This window comes from Acomys russatus, chromosome 8 (genome assembly GCF_903995435.1).
Source record: "Acomys russatus chromosome 8, mAcoRus1.1, whole genome shotgun sequence".
Lineage (NCBI taxonomy): Eukaryota > Metazoa > Chordata > Mammalia > Rodentia > Muridae > Acomys > Acomys russatus.
Genome location: NC_067144.1, coordinates 19,650,151 through 19,677,352, shown reverse-complemented (window position 1 = coordinate 19,677,352; position 27,202 = coordinate 19,650,151). Strand labels below are relative to the sequence as shown.

General features: G+C 42.3%; 1 protein-coding gene across 2 annotated transcripts in view; it reads left to right on the top strand.

Moving 5' to 3' along the window:
- The first annotated feature begins 8,069 nt into the window (after window positions 1-8,069).
- The window catches only part of Sec22a (SEC22 homolog A, vesicle trafficking protein), a 56,153-nt gene continuing 37,020 nt past the window's right edge, over window positions 8,070-27,202 (top strand). The window contains exons 1-2 of one of the 2 annotated variants that reach the window (XM_051149856.1): window positions 8,070-8,165; window positions 15,447-15,645. In XM_051149856.1, coding sequence (XP_051005813.1) covers window positions 15,464-15,645 — 182 coding nt within the window. In that variant the 5' untranslated portion in view covers window positions 8,070-8,165; window positions 15,447-15,463. Of the gene's footprint in view, window positions 8,166-15,446; window positions 15,646-27,202 lie in introns of those variants that run through there. The other variant, XM_051149857.1, reaches the window with a different exon arrangement.

Below are 27,202 nucleotides of genomic sequence, written 5' to 3'. Positions count from 1 at the left end.
CTTTTCTTCCCCCCTCTCTCTTTTCTTTTTCTTTTTTTTGGGGGGGGGTTGAGACAGGATTTCTCTGTGTAGCCTTGGCTGTCCTGGACTTGCTTTGTAGTCCAGGCTAGCCTTGAACTCACAGTGATCCACCTGTCTCTGCCTCCCGAGTGCTGGGATTAAAGGCATACACCACCATGCCTGGCGATGAGAATTTCTTTTTCTTTCTTTTTTTTTATGTAGAGATTTTATTCTCTAAACAATAGGATTTAGTAGTTATGTGACCTTCCTGTATATGTTACTATAAGTAAACTAGAGGTGATTTAAAGTGTAAAGAGGCTGTGCACATTTTTCTACAAAGGACTTGAGGGTCTTTGGGTTACAAAGACCTGGTGGGTCCTGGAACCTGTCTCTTCCGATGCTGAGCTACAAATGCAGGCATCTTACCCACCTCTTTACAATGATATTGGCATGTTTTATTTTAAATGGTCAATAATATTAGGGAAAAAATTTAAATATGAAATCGTTATATGAATTTGCATAATAATTGTTGTTTAACATGATTATTTTTGGTTATATTTATTTTGGTTTATGTGTATAAGCACTTTGTTTACATGTATGTCTGTGCACCATGTTTATACCTGGCGCCTGCGGAGGCCTAAAAAGTACATTGGAAGGCTGGTCTCGGTGGTGCACGCCTGTAATCTCAGCACTCCTGGGAGGCAGAGGCAGGTGGATCTCTGTGAGTTCAAGGCCAGCCTGGTCAACAAAATGAGTCCTGGACAGCCAAGGATGCACATAGAAATCTTGTCTTTAAAAAAAAAAAAAAAAAAGAGGGCATTGGGTTCCTTGGAACTGGATTTTACTGAGAATTCAACCCAGATCCCCTAGAAGAACAAGTTCTCATAGTGGCTGAGCCATCTCCCAGCCCTGTTTTGGGCTCCTTTTGAATTTCCATTTAGAATTATTTTTATTTAATTTGAAAACGTCTCAGTCTTCTCTCTCTCTCTCTCTCTCTCTCTCTCTCTATCTCTCTATCTTTCTCTCTCTTTCTCTCGTGATTTATTTATTTATTTATTTAATGTATACAAGTGCTCTGTTTTCATGTACACCAGAAGAGGGAATCAGATTCCATTACTGTGGTTGCTGGGAATTGAACTCAGGACCTCTGGAAGAGCAGCCAGTGCTCTTAACCACTGAACTATCTCTCCAGCCCCTCTTCTTTCTTTTTAAAAAAGGTAGTTATGTAGTTGATGCTTGCCTTGAATTCCCAGTATTCCTGCCTCCACCTTTCATGCACTGTGATTACAAGTGCGTGCCATGTCTAGTCTGCAAACTGTTAACATTCATTGCACTTCGGGTGTTGTAAGAACAAATTCTCTCAATGTTTGTTCGTCAGAAGATGTCATTATTTCCTATTCATTGTTTGAGAAAATTACGTCAGATCACAAATTTGAGGTTGGCAGTATTTGTCAGAACTTCAGACCTTGTTCTGTTATGTTTGGCTTCCCTTCTTTCTCATGTGAAGCATGACATCTGAAGACTCAGTTAGCAATGTGGCCATGCTTCTTTGGTAGTTTCTAGTGCTATTTGTTTGAGACAAGGTTTCCCTATGTAGCCCTGGCTGGTCTGAAATTCACTATTTAGATCAGGCTCTGAAAGTCACAAAAACCTGCCTACCTCTGCCTCCCAAGTGTTAGGATTAAAGGGCCCAGCTTACATACATATGTAAGTATGTATGTATGTATGTATGTATGTATGTATGCATGCATGTATGCATGTTTGTTATGTGCATTTATGCATGATGTGTGTGTGTGTGTGTGTGTGTGTGTGTGTGTGTGTGTGTGTGTTGCACATGTGCCACTGTGTGTGTAGGTCAGAGGACAGCCTGTGGAGTCAGTTCTCTTCCTCCCGTTTTCACCTGGGTTCCAAGGAGCCAACGCTTGTCATCAAGCTGTCACAGCAAGAGCCTACACTGCCTAAGACTTCTCTGTGCGATAATAGAGATAATTTTTTGAAGTGTGTTGTTTTCCCCCTGACTTTTTTCCAATGTCTAAACTGCTTAAAAGCAAAGCTTTCATTTCGGATGTTGCATTTCTTGGCTCCTATAATAGTTTAATTTTGTTTCTTACCTTCTTCTCTCGTTATATTTATGTCCCTTTAAATTCTTGGCCCCGTTTCTAGCCACAGCTTTCAAGTCATTAAATGCTTTAAAGCCCCTATCATCTGTATCATGTTTGGATCTAGTTTGTTTTAACAGATTTTTCTCCTGTTTATACTTTAGCACTTTTCTTCTTCCCATGTACTGTGATTTTTAGTCGGTAGTAGACACTGTGAGTTGGATTTCTGAATTTTCTTTCTTTTTCTTCTAGGGGTTATTAGACACATAAATCTCTCAAGTCTACCACATCATAATTTTAAGATCCTCCAGCTGGAGAGATGACTCACAGGTTAAGAGCACTGGCTGCTCTTCCAAAGGTCCTGAGTTCAATTCCCAGCAACCACATGGTGGCTCACAACCACCTGTAATGAGATCTGGTGCCCTCTTCTGGCCTGCAGGCCTACATGTAGGCAGAACACTGTATACATAATAAATAAATAAATAAATAAATAAATAAATAAATAAATAAATATCCTCAAATAACTTCCGTGAACATTCAAATTCATGAAGCACTGACTTAGGGATTTTATAGATGCAACCAACCGAAAAACGAATCTAAATTTGAATTCTGTTCCAAGGCTTCCTAACAATGCTAATTTCTGGTCTCTTTTGCAAGAACCAAAGTTTCATTCTGATTAAGATGTATAGAACTGGGAGAAACAAGTATCTGAAGATCACATGAGACGCAGTCTACTACTTCACCTATGAAACATTTTTTTCTTTTTTACTCTTTATTGATTCCTTGTGAGTTTCTCATCTCCAGGTACCCTCATATCCATTGTTTGCCTTGCTGCCTCTCCTCCCCCAAAATAACACACACACACACACACACACACACACACACACACACCATAGAAAACATCTCATTGTGGAAGCTGTAGTATGTCACCATGTGTCCCATGGCACATCCCTCTGCCCACACATCTTCCCTTGCAAATGCTCATTGCACTGAGACGTCAGTCTGGCTTGAGATTTGTGGCTTCTGTGACATCATCAATATTAGAGCCTCACTGGAACTCCTCCATGTCATCCCTTTGCTGCCCCAAGCCAAGGAGATCCTACATCCCTGCATCAGTAGGACTGACCCTTTTATATGCCCTGACAGTTCACCATGGCATAGCTTTTGTGGTGGGCCAACTCAGTGCCCTGGATCTGGGCCTGGGAGGTAGCTGAGCTGGTCTGCACCCCAGATTTCCCTTAGTTGTATCACCAGGGTGAGCTCCCCAGCACTGGTCTGGCTAGGACACCCAATGCCACCATCATCAGCAGAAGGCTGGGTTAGCTCTCCTGCTCTCATATCCTCGGAACTGGCTCACTCATGCCCCAACCACAAGGCTAGCTCTGTGTTGCCTGGAAAAGAAACAGGGCCTACTCGCCTGAGCCCTGCCAGTGGTGAGAGATGGGCCAACTCTCCAGAGCACAGGTGGGGCCGGCTATGTATAGCCCCTGGATATCCACGTGGTCGTAAGACATCTTTAGCTATCAAGCCAGGATGAACAAGGGACTGCCATCTGCTCTGCCCCTGACTGACACAAGAACACCACTAACAAAGTGTCTCTTTGCCCACTGCCAAGAGGCCTGAATTTTCTTCTCTGAAGGAAGATTTATTTTTATTTTTAAGTGTGCGGAGTTTTGCCTGCATATATGTCTGTGCACCAGGGAGGCCAGAAAAGGGCATTGGATCCTCTGGAACTGGAGTCATAGATGGTTGTGAACCACCATGTGGATGCTGGGAACCAAATCCCAGGTCCTCTGCACAGAGCAAAGTGCTTTTAACCACTGGGTCACTTCTCCAGTCCTTTTCTTTCTTTTAAGACTTAAGACTTAAAACTTCTGTAGTCAAGTACTTAAATTACTTGGAGAGCAGATTTTAATATTGTTTGTGGTAATGTAGACTTGTTTCCAAAGTATTGTATGTCTGGGAGTCTACCAAATTCTCTAGGCTTCTGAGTTTTTTTTGTTTTTTGTTTTTTGTTTTCATCCCCCTGGACTAATTAGTCAGAACTTGAATGTTTCCAGACTCCCTTGAAACTCGAGTAGTTGTTTCAGTTTAAATTTCCCAGTAGCTGCTATTTGCCAGTCTCAGGGTGGCTCCTTAAGGCCATGCAAAGGTCCAAGGGAGGCTTCGTGTGTACTTCTGGAGCTTGTTCTCTAGTGTTCTGCTCTCAAATTAAAGCTCTTTTGATTCTAATTTTTATCTCCTGCTTACCACGGAGCTCTAACTCTGTTTGGTTTCCTTCTAGCCTGCGCTTCCACAATTAACCTCAGAAAGCAATATGATATTGCTGGGTCTTAAAGTAGAGCTGTTTCTGGTTTTCTGAGAAAGCATCAAATTGATTTCCAAAGTGGTACCTCTACACAATGGAATTCTACTCAGCTATCAAAAACAAGGACATCATGAAGTTTGGGTTCGCTGTTTTGGCTTCTTTCTTTTTGCTTAAAATAAAAACTCATTCATTTTACAACCCAATCATAGCCTCCTCCCTTGTCTCCTCCTGATCCTACCCTCCCTCCTTCTTCCCCCCCCATGCCCCTCCCCTAGTCCTCAGAGAGGAGGAGCCCTTCTCATCTGTCAACTGACCCCAGCTTACCAAGTCTCATCAGGACTGCCTGCATCCTCTTCCTCTGTGGCCTGGTAAGGCTGCCCTGCCAAGGGGAAGTGATTGAAAAGCAGGCCACAGAGTCCATATCTGAGACAGCCCCTGCTTCCCTTCCTAGGGAACCCCTATGGAGACTGAGCTGCCTATCAGCTACATCTGAGCAGGGGGCCTAGGTCCTCTTGATGCATGGCCCTTGTTTGGTGCATCAGTATCTGACAGGCCCCCTGGACCCAGATTTGTTGGCTCTGTTGTTCTTCTGGTGGAGCTCCTGTCCCCTCTGGGTCCTTTTATCTTCCCCTCCCTCACTTTTCCATAAGACTCCCTGCTCTCTGCCCTAAGTTCGGCTGTGAGCCTCAGCTTCTGCTTCAATCCCGTTAGGTGGAGTCTTTCAAAGGGCATCTATGGTGGGCTCCCTTCCTGTTCCCTCTCTTCAACAGCTTCCTGTGTCTATTCTATTTGCCCTTCTGAATGAGAATTAAACATCCTCCCTAGGGTCCTCCTTGTTACTTAGCTTCTTTAGGTCTGTGGATTATAACATGGTTATCTTGTATTATATGGCTCATATCTGCTTATAAGTGAGTATATACCATGCATGTCCTTCTGGGCCTGGGTTACCTCAACCAGGATGATTTTTTCCAGCACATCCATTTGCCTGCAAACTTCATGATGTCCTTGTTTTTGATAGCTGAGTCGTATTCCATTGTGTAGCTGTACCACTTTGGAAATCAATTCGGTGCTTTCTCAGAAAACTGGGAACAGCTCTACCTCAAGACCCAGCAGCATCACTCCTGGGCATATTCACAAAAGATGCTCCACCACATCACAAGGACATTTGCCCAACTGTGTTCATAGTGGCACTGTTCGTGATATACAGAAACTGGAAACAACCCAGATGCCCCTCAACCGAAGAATGGATAAAGACACTGTGGCTTTTTCTTTCTATGAATACAATGTGACTCTGCCAGAATTGAAAATACCTGCAAGCACGCGTTTCTCACACTTGCTTTTGTTTCCTTTTGATCACACTAGGAGACTTAATCTGAAATAGTGACATATGTGTGTCTGAATTGCCCTCAACACTTATTTTTTTTAAAGATTTATTTCTTTATTATGTATACAGTGTTCTGCCTTGCATGTAACACCTGCACTCCAGAACAGGGCACCAGATCTCACTACAGATGGTTGGGAGACACCATGTGGCTGCTGGGAACTGAACTCAGGACCTTTGGAAGAGCAACCAGTGCTCTTAACCTCTGAGCCATCTCTCCAGCTCCCACCCTCAACACTTTAAAGACATAAGCTTTGTACACTGACGATTCGCACAAATCACAAGCACACAGCCTAAGGAAGTTTTGTTAATTGGTCACACAGAATATCCAGTGTCCAGATAAAAAACGACATTAATTTTCCATCTCAAGTATTAAAACAACACAAAGGTAATCAACGTCCCACCTTCAGTAACTATATAGTGGCTTTTGAGTATTATATATGTAAAGTCATGTCACGTGTGCTTTTGTGTATGGCTTATTTCAGTCTTGTAGTGATTTGTATGTAGTTGTATGTTCTTTTTCCTTACCATGTAATTTATTTGGTAGACATTTTAAATACATATGGGTGCATTTCCGTTGAAACCCTATACCAGGGTGGAATGCTTTGTTAATTCATACTAAGAACTGCTAACTGCATAATTAGTTCACATCCTCCCTCTGAGCCCTAGGCATACTTGTCCAAAACTGCTTCTTGACAGTCCCACTTATACGTCTCTCAAATTTAAATAGCCCCACACATTTGCTACACTCTGTGAATCTAAATGTCTCCTTAACCCATCTAGTTACCTAAGGAGCCATCTTTAATAGTCCTCTTTTCTTTTTTTTTTTTTTTGACCCACTCCAGAAAATCAGTAGATTAAGTCCCATGAATTCCACCTATTATTTATTCATATGTAGAAATTATACACCTCTTTTTGCCTCCACTGCCATTATCTTAGTTTAAGCCTTGACCAATATATCTGCCTCCAAACTGGCCCATCAGTAACCTTCTTGCCCTCTACCAATCCATGCGCCATCAACAGCAGAGTGAGCCTTAAAATATGTAAATCAGGTCCTACTTAAGAGTCTTTATTAGCTCCTCGTTTATCTCAGGGTACACAGCTGCTGATAGTTCGATCTGTATAAAGTAGCCAAAGAGAGTTTAGCTCGTGCCTCATCTCAGCCTGAACTTGCTCCTACATACTCTCTGTATTAGAATTTCTATTCACGAGATTAACCAGCTTTTGGTCGCCATGTTTAATCTCATGAATAGAAACACAAGGCAGGAATCTGGAGGCAGTTACTCAAGCAGACGTCACGAAGGGGTGCTGCTTACTGGCTTGCTCCCCATGGTTTGCTCAGCCTGCTTTCTTGTACAAGCCAGGACTACCTGCCCTGGGGTGACACCACCCACCAAGCTCTGGGCTCTGCTAAATCAATCACCAATCACAGCAATATCCCACAGACTTGCCCACAGGCCAATTTTACGGAGGCATTTTTCTCCATTAAGATTCCCTCTTCTAGCTATGTTAAGGTTTGTATCCAGTTCACAGAAACCAACCAGCACACGTTCCTAGTATAATTTAAATTCTCGTAAATCATGTTTCTAGGGCCCAGGCCATTCTTAAAGGTCCCTTAATATGCTTTGACTTTTAAATGCACTTATTCAGGGAGTTCTTCCTGTACCTATTAATTTTTCTTCACAGTACCAATAACATTGTATATTTCTGTAACACTTTTGCTCTAATGCCTCTTACTTCTATTACACCTTAAAAGGAGTGCTGTGTACTTTCCTGTAAAAACATGCTTAATATGCTGGTTACCAATTAACAGACATTCAGCATACTCTTGTTTAAAAAATACATAACTTTGTGAAGGCTGGGAGGAGCTACTCCGCCCCCCCCGCGCCCCCCCTCAGGTCCCCCCCGCCCCCCGCCGCCTGCCCGCCCTCTCCCTCCCTGCATCTGGCATTTCTCTCTCTTGGTAAGTTTCTTTGTGTAGCAGCTAATGGGAGATGATCCTTTCCCTGTTCACCAGAGAGAGCTTTTCCTCTGTTCTGAGTGGCGCATGAGAGACAAATTGCTTCCAGACACAAAGCAGCAGGTGAAGGAGATTAGCCTCATTTTTGGCGGACAGCATAATTCTCTCCTCCGTAGTGAAGGCAATCTCCGGGCGCAGGTGCGTGAGAACCTGCCAATATCCGCTGGAGGGGGCGGGGACAGGGCGGGCCTCGGAACGGGGCGTGTCCTTGGGTGCTTCCCACGGAGTGTGATTGGTCCGTGCGAGCTCCTCCTACGCCAGCCACGTTGGACGCGGGCAACCCCGCTGGAAGGCCACTCCCGGCCCCAGAATGCACTGCGTGGCGCGTCACTCCGAGCCTTGGGTCCGGGAGCACAGGTACGACCCGGCCCCCCTTCTCAGCCTCCTCAAGGTCTCTGTGGATCCCTGGCCGGCCGCTCGCGCCGCTCTCGGTGTTCCACCTCGGCCTGACCGGTAGTGCCCGAGCCGGAGCTGGGTGGCGGTGGCCGCAGAGCTTAGGAGGGAGGGCTTGCGGGGTCCGGGTCCCTGCGACCTAGGGCTGCGAGCCGCGCGGGCGGCGGTTGCTGTTTGGCAGGCCTGTCCCGGGATGGACGGCCGGAGTAGGGGCTGCTGACGGGGAGGGACGGTCCAGCGAGCCGCAGACTTCCTGGCCCCAGATGTCAGAAGCACACCGAGTCACCCGGGCTGGTAGGTGGCCCGAGAGAGCTTGAGGTGGCATTCCTAGTTTCTTTTGGGCGGGGAAGCTTGCACCCTGCGATTTGTGGAGGCTGAATGGGCGTTGCAGTTGGAGATCTCCCGCGTTGGCTCTGGGAAACCCCGCGAGGCCCTGTTTAAGGTACTTTGCGACTCTATGTGGTAGAAGAGAGCCCCGAGAAATTGGCTCCACAAGTGGGGAATCTCCGGAGAAGGCCAATCTGTAGCTGGTTTGAGTCACTCTGCCAGTCAGAGCAGCTTTAGAGTTGGTCTCCTGCTGCTTAGCTTCCGGGATCACCCTTACCTGAAGCAGGTGGAACTCTTCAGAACCCTCCCCTCCTGGACTTAACTCAGGGCAGAGCCTGCGTGTCCGCCCTGATAGACGTCATAGAACCCAAGCTGATCGGTGGAACAACCATTTTAGAAACCGGACTCACATTCCATGTTACTGGTACCCATTCATTTGCCAGCCTTGTGAGAAGTTAGGCGGTGTCTCAAGCAGCACTTAGAACTTGTGGTGTGTAAAGGAAGATTCAGATGTAAACCTGACACCCGCGATCATGTCCAAAGTTATTGAGGCATCGGGCATTTCCCACTTAAGATATCACGTTAGTTTAGTACTTTATTTTTAGAGGCTGCTTAAAGTTTATGTTTTAGGTTGGTGTATGAAAAGAAACTCCTGTCAGGGAGATGCGAGTGACTTCCTCACCATGTAGTTAAGCTTGGGTATGTTGAGAGACAATGTTTCATAGAGTTGTTAGAATTAGACCCTCTACTTAGTAGTCTGGGGTTGAACAAATGACTTAAATATTTGGGACTTATGTTTCGTGCAAAGCAAAATGAAACTGATACTCAACCTCACAGGTTCCTGGAAGGCTCAAATGAGGTATATTGAAGTGCTTGGTCTGTAAGAGTAGATAGCTTGTTAGTATCAAGCATACCAAAATACTTAAAGTAAAACTTGTAGTAGATTACAGGCAATGCCAAGTGCTTTTTATGAGCGTAGTGGTAGAGGCTACTAGTATCTTAAAAAGAAATTTGTAGGGTAGGTACTATTAGTAGCCATGGCCTAGAGGTGAGGAAATTGAAGTTTTGAAAAGCAAGGCTTAAAGTGATGAGACAAGTATGCAGTAAAGCATGGGTTTAAATCTAGGCAATCTGGGAATCTGGCTTTTTAAAAATTCATTTATTATTTTTTAACTTTACATTTATTGTGTGTGGCGTGCATGCGTATGTGTGTATCCAAGTGTATGTTGGCACACTTATGTGTGCAGGTGTGTATGAAGGTTGGGTGTTGACTTCCATCCAGACTCTTCCCTGGTTGTCATCCTCTTAATTGAGATGGGGTCTTTTTTTAACCTAGCTGTCAGTTCCAGCCAGTCCAGATAGCTGACCTGCCTGGGAGATCCCATCTCTTTTACCTGTCTTGCCTAGTCTTTACTTGAGTTCTAGGGATCTGTTACATTAGTCCACATGACCACATAGTAAATGCTTTAGCCACTGAGCCATCTCCCCAGCTTGAATTTGACTTTTTAACTACCATATTGTGGTGCTGTTTATATTATTACTTTAAAATGACCAGCTATGCCAGGTGTTAAGATGCAAGCCTGCCAACCAGGCAGAGGCTTAGTGAAATGGTCTAAATTGAAAAAACAAAACCAAAAAACCCACATAAAGCGAATGCTTTTTTTTTTTTAATGCTTGTTGCTTTCCTGGTTTGGGGACCCTGTTGTAACCCAGCGTTGTTGAGATATAAGATATTTAGGCTTAAATATTAGTTCTGCTATAACTAGAAGTAAACTTGAACAAGTGTCAGTTTTCTCATCTGTGAAATAGAAGTTATACCTACCTATCTGAACTGTATGGCATTGACGTATTTAGGGCCCCTTTCTCTAATTGTGGGTATATTCTGTTGTGGGTCTTGAGGTTTTACACAGTGTGTGGTGCAGGTGCCCACAGTAGAAGCAAGCAGCAAGGGCTGCTAATGAGGTAGACAGTACTGGCAAAACTTCACAGTAAATTCTCGTAGCCCTTGGTACCGTTTTCCTTTATTTTCATTTATTCTTCTCCCAGACTGAGCTTTGCAATTAATATGGTCAATTAAGTTCAATCAATCTCACTCCACCCTTTGCATCACAATTATGCACCCAATTCTCAAATTACTCCCTTCTAACTCTCACAGATTTAGCAGTTACTTTAACAAAATGATAGATAACAAGTTAGTTTCCCAAGTTTAGGTGTCATTGTTTATGTAGGATGATTTGGTAAGCAGAACATTTAAAAAGCAAGCATCTGCCAGGTGTAGTGGTGCACGCCTTTAATCCCAGCACTTGGGAGGCAGAGGCAGGCGGATCGCTGTGAGGTTGAGCCCAGCCTGGTCTACAAAGTGAGTTCAGGACAGCCAAGGCTACACAGAGAGACCCTGTCTCAAAAAAAAACCAAAACCAAAACCAAACCAAACCAAAACAACAACAACAACAAAAAACAAGCATCCAAAATATTTCTTGCACATACAAATAAAACACACTTTTTTTTCCTATTTTAACTTATATTTAGGAAGAAAAACCCTAATGTCTCAAAACTCATTTTGTAGATATTATTGTTAAAATACAGGGCAGAAGTCAGTTGAGAGATTGGTATTTGGTAAGTAAACAATTGTACAGGTGCAATGCAGATAAGTTAAGAGTTCTGAAAGTGGTACTTGAGTGCCAAAGCTTGGGACATGATGAACTGAAATAAAAGATGAGTGACCCAAGCATAAAACATCTTTCTCTTTAACGAGGTGGTAGGGGCATTTGGCTAGATGGTGTGTCCGAGAACTATCATACTTGGATTTTGAGAAATGCTTTCCTGACACTTTGACCCTACAGGCTTCTGAGGGAGAGGGGCCCGCCTGAGAGGCTGATAAGCATCCAGTTAATTGATGTTTTGGGGCTTGACTTTCCTTAGTCTTTGCAGCTTTCCCTAGATTCCAATTTGGACTCTGTCCTCTACAATTGCTGTTGGAAGGAAATGCTGAGCACTCTTCACACTTCCTGTGTGGTTTCTGTTATCTAAAGACAGTTATAATGTTTTCTTTGTGTTAAAAGTGAAGAAAAGTGAAGCAAGGGCTGAAAGATTCATCCATGGCTCTGATAGGAAAAGGCTGATATCCTTCCCAAAGCTTCCAAGGCAACTGTTGCACCCTCTTGCTTTCCTTAGTTCCATTGCCCTCCCTTGATTTCCTCAGCTTCCACACTGACTAGCTCTTAGGTGCTCTAACCCTAGCTTGGCCTCCGCACAGGCACATGCCTGGTTTATTGTTTGCTTGTTTCGGTATATTCTCTGAGAGTCTAGTAAAGCTTTTCAAAAGGGTGGTGTGACTTTTGAGTTGAAAGAGACTGTTTATCCTAAGGTTACTAGAGTCTTTGTGTAAATTATTAGAGCTTCATTGTTCTTTGGATATTTATCCTAGATCCTAGTTGTTTGCTCCTTCCTCCTCCCTCCTCCTCGTCCTCCCTTCTTCCTCTTCTTCCTCCTCCTCCCCCTCTTCTTCTTTTCCCCTTAATTGGTTTGATGTTAAATCAAAAATACTCTGGGTAGGGGTAACTTTTTCTCCAAAGAAAAAAATTTATCTACTGATAAATAGAAACACTCCTCTGACAACCTTTTATGGCCTTGGCAACTGTGTCCTGCTTCTGTTTACTGGCTTGAAGTATATATTAGGAATCTCTGAATTTTTGTTTATCTAAACATTTCTTTTGAGACTAGGCCTTGTAATGTAGCCCAGGCTTGCTTCCACCTCATGATCCTCTTTCTTCTGCCCTCCTCAGTGTTAAGATTACAGTTATATGCCACTTTACTTTGTAAAATATGCAGTTTTTAATCTTGCTTTAAAAAAATTTTTTTTGAGACAGGGTTTCTCTGTGTAGCCTTGGCTGTCCTAGACTCTCTTTGTAGACCAGGCTGGCCGCAAATTGATCCGCCTGCCTCTGCCTCCCAAGTGCTGTGATTAAAGGCACACCACGCCCAGTGGCAAAATGTTTCTTTTAGAACTTATCATTACAGGATTTTGCCACATTAGTAAACTTTTTATTTTTAGAAAGCTTTTAGTTGCTACATTGTATTCTGTCATATGGGTATACTATATTTTATTTACTTAATTGTCTTCTATATTGGATTTTTAGATCATTTAAAATTATTTGATTGTAAGAGTAAATAATTAAATTTTCATCTGGATTTATGTCCCCCCCCCCCCCCCCCCCGGCATAAGATTACATGTTTAAATTTATTGCTGAGCATGATGGTACATACCTGTAAGCTCAGTACCCAGGAGGCTGAGTTAGGTGGTCTAATGTGAGTTTAGGCCAGCCTGGGATACATAGTGAATGTCAGGCTAGCCAGTGCTATATAGCAGGGCAATGTCTCTAAGTCAGTCACCAATAATTGCTATTAATGCTTTTATTTTTTAATTCTCAAATGTATTTATTATTTATTTATTTTGGTTTTATGAGACAGAGTCTCTCTGTGTAACCTTGGCTGTCCGGGGCTTACTTTGTAGACCAGGCTGGCCTCGACCTCACAGCAATCCGCCTGCCTCTGCCTCCCGAGTGCTGGGATTCATGCAGTATATTTTGACCATATTCTTCCCCTGCTCTCTCCCAAATCCTCCCCACCTCCTTAATCCACCCAACTTCATGTTCTTCTCCTGTGTACTCCGCCCCCTCTCAGAGAAGAGTTTCTCTGTGGCACCCTGCCTATCCTAGAAATCATTCCATAGACTAGGCTGGCCTCAAACTCAGAGATCTGCCTACCTCTGCCTTCCCAGTGCTGGGATTAATGGCATGTACCACCACCCTGAGCGTCTCTCTTTCTCTTAAAACAAAACAACAACAACAAAACAACAACAACAAAACCGGTGGTGGTGACCCACACTTTTAATCCCAGCACTTGGGAGGCAGAGGCAGGCAGATCACTGTGAGTTCAAGGCCAGCCTAGTCTACAAAGTGAGTCCAGGACAGCCAGGATACACAGAGAAACCCTGTCTTGAAAACAAAACAAAACAAAATAAAAAACAAAACAAACAAACAAAACCCAAACAACAAACACACACCGAAATCAATACAACTGCAACAAAAATTAAGGAGTCCCTTTTGTGTTCCCAAGCATGGGGCTTGCCTGGAGTGTTTGATAATTATGCTCAGTATCACCCCCATTGAAGAAAACTGAACTAATTGTCCTTCTACCAACAACTATTGATAGCTAGTAGCTTCTTGGCTAGGTTTTGTCTCACTTGAGTTGGTACAAGTCTTGTATATGTTGTCATAGTCCCTGTGAGTTCTATATGTACTTCTGCCCTGTTGTATCTGCCCTGTATTTTCCTTGAAGTCATCCTCCACCTCTGGCTCTCACACCCTCCCACCCTCCCACCCCCATCCTCCTCTACATAGATCCCTGAGCCTTGAAGGGACAGGTATGATAAAGACATCCCATACAGGGCTGAGTGTACCGAAGTCTCTCACTTTCTGCACAGTGTCCTGTTGTGGGTGTCTATCTATTCCAAGAAACAACTTTTCCGATGAGGGTTGAGGGATGCACTGATCTCTGGGTATAGAGATTGCTTTATCTCAGTATCTATTTAACAGAATAATACTACTAAGTTCTCACCTAGGCTCCATGACTTAGCCAGTCTCAGGTTCTTGCCCTCATTAACACTGTCAGTTATGGGCTCCATCTCATGGAGTGGACCTTAAATTAAAAAAAAAAAAAAAGGACTGGTTATTCACATAATATTCTGCCACTATTGCACCTCTGGGCATAACTTGTAGGCAGGTCATTATTAGCACTTGCAGGGTTCATAGCTGGGTAAAATGGATGGTTACTTTTCTCTCTAGTAGCTTGTATATCATCTAATCCTATGAACACAGGCCAGTAGGAGTGGAACATGTATGTACTACAGAAGATGTGTGGAGGTCAAAGGACAACCTAAGGTATTGATTCTTGGATCCCCACCTTGTTTGAGATAGGGTTGAGATAGCTGGCCTCAGAGCTTCTGGGGATTCTTCTGTCTCCAATTCCCACCTACCTGTAGGAGCCCTCAGGGATGATAGGTATTGACTCATATAACCATGTCTGGATTTTTCATGTGTTCTGGAAAGCCAATCTCATGTCATCAGACGGCTTGCCCTGCAGGTGTTAGCTATTGAGCCATCTCCTCAGCTTGCAAGTGTCTTCTTTTTTTGTTGTTGTTTTTTGTTTTGTTTTTTGGAGACAGGGTTTCTCTGTGTAGCCTTGGCTGTCCTAGACTTGCTTTGTAGACCAGGCTGGCCTTGAACTCACAGTGATCCACCTGCCTCTGCTTCCTGAGTTCTGCGATTAAAGGCATGTGCCACTACTGCCAGGCGCAAATGTCATCTTTAAACTACTTTATTTAAATTTTTTTGTTTTGTTTTGGTTCTGAGACAAGGTTTCTTTGTGTAGCCTTGGTTTTCCTGGACTTGCTATGTAGGCCAGGCTGGCCCTGAACTCACATAGATCCGCCTGCCTCTACCTACCAGAAAGCTGGGATTACATTAGTGCGCCACTGTGCTCAGCTGTAAATGTCATTTTTAAAAGCTTGTTTGGTGGCTGGAGAGTTGCTTAGTGGCTAAGAGAGCTTGTTGCTCTCGAAAAAGATCCTGGTACTCACATAGCTGCACACAGCTATCTGTAACTCCAGTTCCAACATATCCAATGCTCTCTGATCTCCAAGGGCACCAGACATACACATACATACATGTAGGCAAACAGCCATATACATAAAATAAAAGTATATTATTAAAAAGCTTGTTAAGTGAGAGGTTCTTGAAATACATTGTGTCATTATTTTAATTAATACTCTGATTACTACTGATTTTGAAAGTTTTATAAATGGTTACCAGGTTTGGCTTTGCTTTTATTTAATTAAAATTTCTCATTTTGTTTTAGGTCTTCTGTGGGTTGAAATGTCTATGATTTTATCTGCCTCTGTCATTCGTGTCAGAGATGGACTGCCGCTGTCTGCATCTACTGATTATGAGCAGAACACAGGAATGCAGGAGTGCAGAAAGTACTTTAAAATGCTTTCGAGGAAACTTGCTCAGCTTCCTGATAGATGTACACTGAAAACTGGACATTATAACATTAAGTAAGACCTCTACTTGTCTCATTAGAGTCACTTGCCTAGAGGTTGTCATTTTAATGAAATTTAAGTGGTTGTAATAGAAATACATGGTTGTTTAACTCAGGAAGACTTGAGTCAACAATCATGTTCTGAACTTACATGAAATAGTAGTAGTTATGATGTTATGAACCTCTTTTTTGCAGAATCTCTGGATTTGATTCTGGCTTTAGAAGACTTTATATTATTTTTGCAGATAATGCTTCCTATAAATTGCTTGATAAATATTTATTAGAGTTTTTACATCCTCAAGATTGTAGCAGGCAAATTGTAATGGAAAATGCTAAGAAGTAAAGTTTTATTCTACTGGGAGAGACAATTATCCATCTGTCTATCCTATAAGACTGAGTGATAGGATGAAGTGTGACTTTAATCTGTGGTAACTGAGTCCTTCAGGAAGAATGATATTTGAGCAGAAACGTTAAAAGAAAAAGAAGACAGCTATCTGAGGGATCTTGTGGGTAAGTAGGAAGGTGGAGCAACAGCTATGGAGAAGCCCTTTGGTATATCCGAATGGATGGAAGTAAAGCCAGTGGTGCTGAAGCATTGTGGGAATTAGTCAAGTAGCAGGACTTGGTCAGAAATATAGGAATGGGGCATGCTATTTTGGGTCTTGTAGGCCATGATAAGTCATTAATTGATTAATCCTAACACAGTAGGAAGCTATTGGGGAGCTTTAAGCCAGAGAATTGTATGATCTGGTTTTGGCTCTAAGTAGATCGAACTAGCCACTCTGCAGAGCAGTAAGAGAGACTGCGTGGAAGCAGAGCGATGGCTAGGAGACACTGCTAGAGACCGTGCCTGCTACTTGAATGGGGTGATAATGAAGAGTAGTTGGAATTAGGCTGCATTTTGGTCCTAACAACCATAAATGGCCCTGATAAGCTTTAGGAATGGGAAGGAAAAAGAATCATGTGTAGATTTTTGGCCTTAGAAACTGCATGCATGCCAGGCGTGGTGGCGCCCGCCTTTAATCCCAGCACTTGGGAGGCAGAGGCAGGCGAATCTCTGTGAGTTCGAGGCCAGCTTGGTCTACAAAGTGAGTCCAGGACAGCCAAGGCTACACAGAGAAAGCCTGCCTTGAAAAACCAAAAACAACAACAACAACAACAACAACAAAAAACAAAAACAAAAAAACCTGCATGCATAATGGGGTTAAAAGGAGAAAGATTAGTTACTTGCATTTCACTGGCAAGTTCTGTTTGGACATGTTAAATCTGACATGCCTATTGGACGTCCAAGGGGCGCGACCAGCTGCATGTGTGAGCCTGAAGCTTAGCAAAGGTGACAAGTGTGGGATTTAGATTTAGAAATCCGTTTATGACTTATGATTACTGTGGAAACAAATGAGACCGCTTTGGATAGCATCTATGTGAAACAATTAGAACAGTTAGCTTGGGGGTCCATAATGCTAATTATGAACACAGAAGGAAGTCATGTGGGTTATATAAGCAAGCTTTATTGTTAAGCTAAGACACTCAGGCAGGACAAGGCATCTTATCCAGGGATAGGGAATGGAGGCAGAAGAAGCCGTGTAGGTGATGCTGCATGGCAGGTGTGTTAGCTTGTTTGACTTGGTGCTAGGTGGATGAAGATTTGCAAGTGTCTATGAGACAAGTTTGATAACTAGTGTGGGTCCAGATCCTGGATTACCCTGAAAATTCAAATTGAGGGAAGCTATTATGATGAAGTAGGTTGCAGGTAACTGCTACAGGTTTGAAGAAAGTCACTTGATTAAAAAACAAACAAAGGGGGTGAAGGGTGGTGCATGTCTTCTTTCCCAGCACTCAGGAAGCAAGAGGTAGGCAAGTCTGTAAGTTCGAGGCCAGGCAGAACTATACAGTGAGACTCTGTCTCAAAAAACAAAGAGCCAAATTACACCAAACCCAAGACTATAGAACAGAGAGTAAAACAGGTTTTAAGAGAGATAAGGCAGAGAGGTCAACTCACTACGAGAGTGTGAAGTAGAAAATAAATGTACAAGTGAGAAAGAAAGTGCCAAACAGAAAGGTAGTTCAAAAAGAAGAAATGGTCAAGCCTGCTGAGGTGGAATACTAGAGATTGGCTTGAAGTATATGTTAATATTGGTAACTGCCTGGCATTAAAAAAACAAATCTTTTGATTTTTTTTTCTGTATTTTCCTAAAAGCAGTATAAATGCACCAGATTTTTACTATGTCCCAATTCTATTTAACTATGAATTTTAGATTTTATATCATTTATTTTAACTCTATCTTATTCTATACAAAGGATTTGAGGCAATTTTCAGATACAATAATTCAAGAGGACAAATGATAGGATCAGATAAAAGTAGTTTTAGGAGAATAAAAACCGGAGGTAACACTTTCTAGAGGTGTGGCCTGTGCATTTGTTAGAACAGACCTGCAAGTACTGGTCCAAATTCCCCTGCGTCAAACGCAAGCCATAGATTCAGTCACAGGTTCAGTTTTCCTGTTCCTGAGAACAAATAACCATAATTGGGGCAAATATGGCTAGCATTCCTCCAGTAGCCATTGTAGTGAGCTTTTGTGATTTTCCTCATACTCCTTGATATAAGCAAATGGCATGATAACGAAATTGTTTTAGATTGGTTAATTGATTGGCTTTAAATTTGCTCTTACATTTAGTTTGTGTATGTGTGCGCACATACATGGTGTACACACTGCTGCACACCATGGCACATACCTCATGTAGAAATGAGAGTACAACTGTTGGGAATTGGCTCTCTCCTTCCACCATTGGTTTCAGAACTCTAATTCAGCTGGTCAGGCTTGGAGGTGAGTCCCTTTACCTGCTGAGCCATCTCGCCAGCACACAATTTTTTTTTTTTTTTTAATATTTATTTATTATCACGTATACAGTGTTCTGCCTGCAAACACTCCTGCAGTGCCAGAAAAGGACATCAGATCACACGATAGATGGTTGTGAGCCTCCATGTGGTTGCTGGGAATTGAACTCAGGACCTCTGGAAGAGCAGTCACAGTGCTCTTAACCTCTGAGCCATCTCTCCAGCCCCCACAATTTTTGTTTTTTTAAGACAGCATCTTACTGTGCGCCTTAACTGGCTTTGAATTTGTGATGATCCTCTGCCTCCTCTCCTGAGTGCTAGAATTACAGGCAATATACAATGTCTTATGTCAGAGGTTATGAATGGGATAAGTTGATAGGAGTCCAGTCTGGCCTGATCCAAGAATACGGCCCAAATGTGGGCAAATGCATAGATTACATAACTTATAATCAGCCATTAAAAAAAAAAAAATCCCTGCATGTTGTTTTTGTAGTCAAGCATTTAAGAAAAGGTTGGAGAACAGAAATATTAGCTGTAGTTCCCGACAAGATCCCAATTTCATATATTTTCCCTCATTAATAAGAGATCCTACTGCCTGCTTTCGAGTCTTTTAGGGGTGTGCACAGTATGTGCCAGCAAACTTAGCCTGATATAAATTAGCAATTTATTTGTATTACTTGACTTTACATCTTTTTCATGAACTCTTTTTTCCTGTCATGACTCAGATAAAAATATAAGGGCTTTGTAGTAGCAACATCAGGGTGCACAGCCTGAAGCTGCAACCAGACTGCCCTTCTTTGTCCTCACCATGCTGAGTATCTCTCCTTCTTTCACAGGCCAGAGTATAGCCTGAATGTTTTGAGTCACCATCTTTCCTATTACTAGTATTTCACTTTCCTAATGATCTCACTGTCTTCACAGGTTGTATGTAGAACTTGTTCAGCTGCTCTTTTTCACCACTTATTAAAGTTCTTTAAATATTAAAATTCTCTAATTTGCTCTCTGTAATTGGGTTGTATGTAACTCATTGATGAAATTGACTCACCACTGCCTAACCCATTTTAATTGAATATGAGTGTGTGTGTGTGTCTGTGTGTATGTGTATGTGTGTGTGTGTGTCTGTGTGAGGGTGGGGACTGTTTACATGTGGATTTGTGCACATGTGAGCACAGATACCCTAGGAGTGCTGAAGAGGGGCCCAGATTCATGGGGGTTGGTGTTTTAAGCAGTAATGAGCCACCTCTGCAGGCTAAGTCACTTCATACCTTCCATTGACGCCTAGTTGTCCTGGCAGAGAAGACTAGAGTGTCGAGAGGGGAAGTGTAAGAATAGTAATATTTAGCATAAAGACAGCTCTTTTAATTTTCTCCTCTCTATATGGGGGAAATCATGGGTTTTCTCTGATTGGGCTGGTAAAGCACATTCCCCCGAGTGTGGCTTGCATTAGTGCAGTGCCTTGCACATGATAGTAGCAGCTAAGTGAGAGAGAGAGAGATATGTCCTAGTTTGCTTTCTGTTGCCGTGATAAACACCATGGTCAGAAACAACACGGGGAGGAAAGGGTTTTATTTGCCATTTCTGATCACAGTCCATGGTTGGGGAAACTCCAGCAGGAGTAGAATCAACAACCAGAAGGAATGGTGGCACACACCTTTAATCCCAGCACTTGGGAGGCAGAGGCAAGGTGACAGCTGACACTATGACAGCTATTTTAGGAATTTTGCAATGTTCCTAGCCATGGAAATAAGTTTGTTTTCTCCTAAAGGGTTGTTTAGCTTTGGAGAAACCTTCTTGGTTGATCTTGTTGATTGGGCAGAGGAAGCAGGGAAGAGTGTGAGACTTATCTGATTTTGCAGTCCACAGTGTTATTGTAATAATTTGGTTTTTGGTTTTTTGTTATTCGACACAGGGTTTCTCTGTGTAGCCTTGGCTATCCTGGACTTGTTTTGCAGACCAGGCTGCCTCAAACTCCCAGAGATCTGCCTGCCTCTGCCTCCAGAGGGCTGGGATCAAAGGTATGCGGCACCACATCTGGCAGTATTATAGTAATTTTAAGGAACTAATGTTTCATAAATAAACGATATACTTTCCTCATGCTGTAACAAGTATCTATGAATAAACTTATACTTTGAAAATGACTAAAGCAATCATGAAAATTAAATTGTGTCCTCTGAGGCCTTAAAACTCTGGTTGGCTTTAGAGTTAAAAAATCAGATTGTGTATTTGAGATCTCTTTTAATTTTGAGACATTGATCTTATGAAAAGACAAATATCCTTTGGGGACCAGTGGTACCCCACTGTGAGTTTTAATGGAACATTGTGATTACTTGGTTCTTTCTCTGGGGAGTCATTTGAAGTCAGCAAAGTCTGTGGGCCTCCTAGGTTCTCTCTTTGCTTGAGGATGCAGTTTCTTTGTATTTGTCCTTAAACTACTTTCAGCTGAAAGTGCTATTTTTGAGCCTCCGGTCTGTTAGTTTCAGTCAGTAGCAGGGCTTTCCTTCCACTCTTTGGAGATATTTTCTTACTACAGGAGTTGTAGCTTGAACAATAGCGTATTTTCACCTTCAATTAGCAGGCATTTTATCTACCATTATCATTAAATTTTGCATTGGCCCTGTGAATGCCTGGTAAGTGGAGTGCTTCTCCATTGTGGGTTCAGGCAGGATCATAACTCACATTAGTTTAAACAAAAAAGCAGAATTATCCTGAAAGCTGGCTTGTCAGATGCTCTGTTAGGAATCTTTCTTCTGTACAGTCTCTTGGCTTTTGCAGATTGGGAAACACTTAGCAGGAGCTGCAAGCTGTAGGGGAACTGAGCACCTGTTCCTGTCAGGAGCAGGACTTTGACTGGACTACTCACTGTGGCTAGGAAGGAGCGACACTCACAGTTGGCCTGGTCACACTCACTTTGTCACACACTGTATATAATACATGGTAAGATGGAGACCTTCCCTTCATGGGAGGGAAGAAAGGATGCTGGTAGACAGCCATAGCAGTGCTATCACTTTACCAGTGTGACAAGTGAGACTTTTTTTTTTTAATTCATTCATTCATATTACATCTCAATGGTTATCACATCCCTTGTATCCTCCCATTCCTTCCTCCCTCCCGTTTACCCCTTACTCCCCTCCCCTATGACTGTGACTGGTGGGGGGGTGGACCCTCCTCCCCTTGTATATGCTCATAGGGTATCAAGTCTCTTCTTGGTAGCCTGTTATCCTTTCTTTGAGGGCCACCAGGTCTCCCCATCAAGGGGATGTGGTCAAATATGGTGCACCGAAGTTCGTATGAAAGTCAGTCTCCACTCTCCACTCAACTGTGGAGAATGTCCTATCCATTGGCTAGATCTGGGTAGCGGTTCGAAGTTTACTGCACATATTGTCCTTGGCTGGTGCCATAGTTTCAGCTGAACCCCTGGGCCCAAATCCGCCCTAATGTTCTTGTAGGTTTATAGGACCCTCTGGATCCTTCTGTTTTCCCGTACTTCTCTCACCGAGAGCCCCAATAGGATGTCCTCCCCTCTATCCCACTCCCATGATAAGTAAAGACTTTCATGGGACGTGCCCCTTGGGCTGGTGTCCAGATATAAGTGAGTATACACAGTCTTTCTGCTTTTGGGTTAACGCGATGAGTGAGACCTTTTATGGAAATAATTCCCATTGAGTCAAAAGCTAATGAACAGTGGACTGGGACCACAGCCTTGCCTTTGCCTTCACGATCCACATTATCTCTGATAAGATTTATGCCCTTTTCCTTATTCCCTTTTGTAACACATGTTCCTGATTTCTCTAATTCTTGTAATTTTTTACGGAGAGAGAAATTAACCAGGTAAAAAACAGTAAATGAAGCACTACGCTTTGTTTCTTTATTGTTGAGAATAAAGAGTATGTGTGAAGCCTAAATTTGTCCCACAATGATGTCCCACCAAATTTAAGGATTATGAGTGTAGTAGGGAGTAGTTGGCAGGGGACTGTAACAGCTACCAAGCCAATTGAGAGGGCATAGCTTCCCTGTTTGTCTTATTGCTAGCATGACATTGCTTTTCTGCTCTATATTATGGCAGGCATGTAGTGTTCAGCATTACGTATGTTGAAACACACTACTCTTCCATTACAGTTTCTGTGGGAAAATAATATTCATGGCTCTGATAATGTGATCAATCGTTCTTGGCTCCTTAAAACTCTTAAAGACTCCCCTGTCTAAGTTGACATTGCCAGGTATGCTGCATGTGAATAAACATTTTTATGTTAGATGAGACTAAAATTAAAGGCTAAAATAGGTCTTTTATTTATGGGCTGATTTAATTCATGACTTGGCTCTTGCTTATTAGTGAGTAATTGAAAGTTCGCTGTGTGAGAAAAGAATAAGTGAAGAAATAGGAAGTTCTTGGTACAGTGCTGTATGTAGCAGACCCTCAACAAGCTCTCTGTCCATTCTGTCCCACTGATGACAGTCTTTTGTTTTTAATTTATTTTGTATTAGACATATTTATAGGATAATAGGTCCTACTAAACATACCAGCAGTGAACATAAGGCATGCTTGCTTTTATATCATCAAATCTTTTTTTTTTTTTTTTTTTTTTTGGTTTTTCGAGACAGGGTCTCTCTGTAGCCTTGGCTATCCTGGACTCCCTTTGTAGACCAGGCTGGCCTTGAACTCACAGTGATCCACCTGCCTCTGCCTCCCAAGTGCTGGGATTAAAGGCGTGCATCAAATCTTTTAATATTTAGAAGATTATACACTTTATTTTAGTAAAGTTTTTGTGAAGGTTCCTATGTCAAAAGTACTGTTTTCCTAATACTTAGCGACTTTAACAGAGAGTTTATGCTACTGGAGAGATGTTTTGCACATAGGAAATCTATTTAATAGGGCATGTGGTCACAAAGGATAAGCAGACTCTCTTTGTGTGATGGCATAATTAAAGAATGAAAATAGTATATGCCATTTAAAATTGTTTGCTATATATTTTGTCCTTTAGCTTGCTGTGCTCTGTGTGTGTGTGTGTGTGTGTGTGTGTGTGCGCGCGCACGCATGTGTGTATTAAACCATTGTTTCAAGTAAATCTTGGGTAACTGTACTGCAGGCTCTTGCAAAGGCCTTGTTTTTGATATTAAGCCTTATATAGTGACATACTAGACCACAGGTGTTATCTGCTGTTGCTTTTCCTGTGTATTCATTTAGTGTAACAGGCCAGAACTGTTTTATTGTCAGTATTTAATTGGTTATATGCAAACTTTCTTAAATTAGATGTCAGGAAAAGTGGTTATGTCCAAAACCATTAATTTAGAAGTCACTTATGGCGCGCGACATCTGCTAGAATTAACTTTTTAACAAAGTGGTTAGAAAGAGTAGAGCCCTTGTCCATAAGTTAGATGTCTTTCAGTGTCACTTACTCCAGACACACTTGCTCCTCAAAGGACTAAGTTCCTAATGTCTGTACCAGGGCAAAGACCAAGGATGTATTGACATTTGGATAAGTTTCTTGGCCAGAAGAAAGGCAATGTCCAGAAATGGCAACTCTACTGGAACTAAAGCTCAGAAACAGAGAGGAATTAAAACTTTAAAAAAGAAAATTGGAGGGAGCTGGAAAAGTGGCTTAACGGTTAAGAGCACCCACATAGTGGCTTACAATCACCCATAACTCCAGCTCCAGGTGATCCAATGCCTTTTTCTAACCTTTGTGGTAACCAGACACACATATGATGTATATACCTACATGTATACAAAACACTCACAAGTGTTAAATATATATATATTTTTTGTCAAGGCATGATGGCATATACTTGCTATTCCAGAATCAGCAAGCTAAGGCCAGAAGGTCTTGAGTATGTGACCAACTTGGGCTACAAAAGAACTCAAGGTTCTGTCTCAAAAAGAGTGTGGTGGCACATGCCTTTTAATCCCAGGGTAGAGTGGGGTGGGGTGGGAAGAGGCAGTGGCAGGTAGATCTCTGTGAGTTTGAGGCTAGCTAGCTCTACATAGTGAGTTCTAGGACAGCCAGGCCTGAGGGGTAGGGATTGGGGAGGAAGAAAGAGGGGAGAGAAGAGAAAGAGATAAGGGAGGCAGGGAGAAAAAGGGAGAGAGAGAGAGAGAGAGAGAGAGAGAGAGAGAGAGAGAGAGAAAGAGAGAGAGAAAGAGAGATTGAATAAAATAGGGAGGAAAATGGTAAATTAAAAAGTTATCCTCAGCGGGGGCTAGAGAGATGGCAGTTGCTGCACAGTCATGAGGACCAGAGTTTAGGTCCTACCACTGACATAAGCCAGGAATCCCTCAAATACCTGTAACTCCAGTTCAAGTGAAATGACTCCCTTTTCTGGCCTATTTGTGCATAGGCATGCACATCTGAACATGTGTACATAGACACATACATGAATAAATAAGACTTTTGAATTATACTCCATGGACTGAGGGTGTATCTGAAGCTCTAGGTTTGATTCTCAGCACAATATATACCAGGTACTCAAGGAGGTGGGGCCGGAAGATCAGAAGTTCAAAGCTATTCTCCACTGCATAAGAGTTTAACGACAACCTGGGATACCAGAGAATCAGTCTAAAAAAACCAAAAACCAAAACCATTATGCTTAAGCTAGAGAAAAGAGAGTATGCCCATTGGCAGTGCATATATAATAACATTGATGAAGGGATCAGAGACATGGCTGCAAATTTGTGTGGTACTCATGGCAGTCAACCATACCTTCGATGACCTCTGAGAACATGGATATGTTGAAGATAAATTGACCTGAAATAGAACAGAGACTGGAAGAATAGGTAAAATAGTATTTTCTGTTTTAGTCAATGACTCATTGATATTTTGTTTTGTGTAGATACTACTGGGCTGTGAACAAAGGAATGATGCCTATTTAGCAATCCTCTATTTGTTCATTGAGCACTTATGTACTAGACCCAATACTCCAGGAGCTAAGAATACAGTGGTAAACAATCCAGAAACTATCCCTGCTCTTGTAGACTACAGTTATTAGTGAGAGAGACATTGCAGAATGCAAATACATAAATGAACACTTATAGCTTGAGATGGTAGATGGTTAATAACAGCTGCTGTGCTATAACTAGAAGGGTGAGATCACTTTAGACCAGTGTTTCTCAGCCTTCCCAGTGCTGTGGCCTCAATACAGTTCCACGTGTTGGGTGACCTCATACATCACGGGGATCTCATGACCTCAACCATAAAATAATTTCTTTGTTACTATATAACTATAATTTTGCTGTTTTGAATTATAATGTAAATATCTGATATGTGGGATATCAGATACACAAACCCTAAAGGGGTCGTGACCCGCAGGATGAGAGCCACTGCTCTAGATCATGCACTCTGCAAAGGGTGTGCAGGCTTTAGCCACGTCAGAACTGGAGCACATGGGGAGTGGAGCGGACTGTGTTCTGGAATCTCAGTATGTGAGTGATGGAGCTGGGAGTAGGTTGGCATCTTTGAGGCTCTGAAACAGGCCTCTGTGGCTGCAATGCAAAGAGGGAAGAGCGTGCAGAAGATGAGGTAGAAAAATTGGAAGGGCTTCCTGGCATGAGGATATACGTATCCTCTAAAGTCCTTAAGTCTCATTGCTCTCATTGCTCTTCATGTAAGTGGGGGGAAAAATCAATAAATCAATCAAAAGCCTCAGATTAATCTGGGACTGAGAAAAAGTGAAAAAAAATTGCTATCTATAATGGAAGTTGATATGTTGTGGAAAGATTCTAGGCTCTGGAATGAGCTGTTTATCCCAGCTCTTGGTTTGTTGTGCTGGGGTTCAAACGCAGGCTGTACACATGCTGGACAAGTACCCTACCAGTTGAGCTATATCCCCAGCTGCGCCGTTTCTGCTTCTTAATAGTGGCCTTGGATAAGCTACTTGACCTCCCTGAGGCTCTTCATTTGCAGAATGCATTTAGTAGTAGCCTTTTACTGTGAGGATGAATTAAAAGACTTTTGCAAAACATTCAGCAGAGGCCCCAGCTCCACAGAGTGGTTAGTAAATGTACGTGCTGTTGTACCTGTTGCTTCTTCCTTGTCCCTAGTTCCCTACTCTTAGCTTCTGCCTAGTTCCCTCCTCCTTAAAGCATAGTGCCTATATATATAGAACATGAACTAGGTGAGGTTGATGGGGCAGACAGCATGCTTGTAGTGATGTTTAACTGCTTCAAAAGTAGTCTGTAGTGAGATGGTAAGAATCTCTGTCTGGCCCAACAATAATTGAAGAAGCAGTTAATCTTACTACAAATGTAAATTAAAAGAGCTGGCATGTACTGTTAGGAAGCTGTTTTTCATTTCAGAGAAAGAATTATAAGGCTAAAATTGCTATGAAAGTCAAATGTATAATGCTTTATAGCCTTTTCACAGAATATCATACAAGTAGATGACTTCTTGAAAGTGCCAGCATATAATCTTAAAAACAAAAATCGAGTTTTCTGTATTTCTCACTCAATCTTCAGTTAAATTTAGCAGAAACAAAATTTGTCATGAACTATGAAGTAGGCATCTGTGGCTTACTGAGCTATTTAGGAAGAGAGAAGTGTAGCAAAACCCTGATGTAGTACAAAAAGTGTGGTCCAAGAAAATTTCAACCGCATTATTAGACAATAATAAAAGAATTTGTGTGTCACTGGTTGGGAGTTCTCAATGGATGGAAGCCAATTACTAATTATGTCCCAGTTACTCAAACTCTTGTGGAGTATATCCAAATGCTAATGACTAGGCAAAGAATGGCAGAATATATTTTGAGA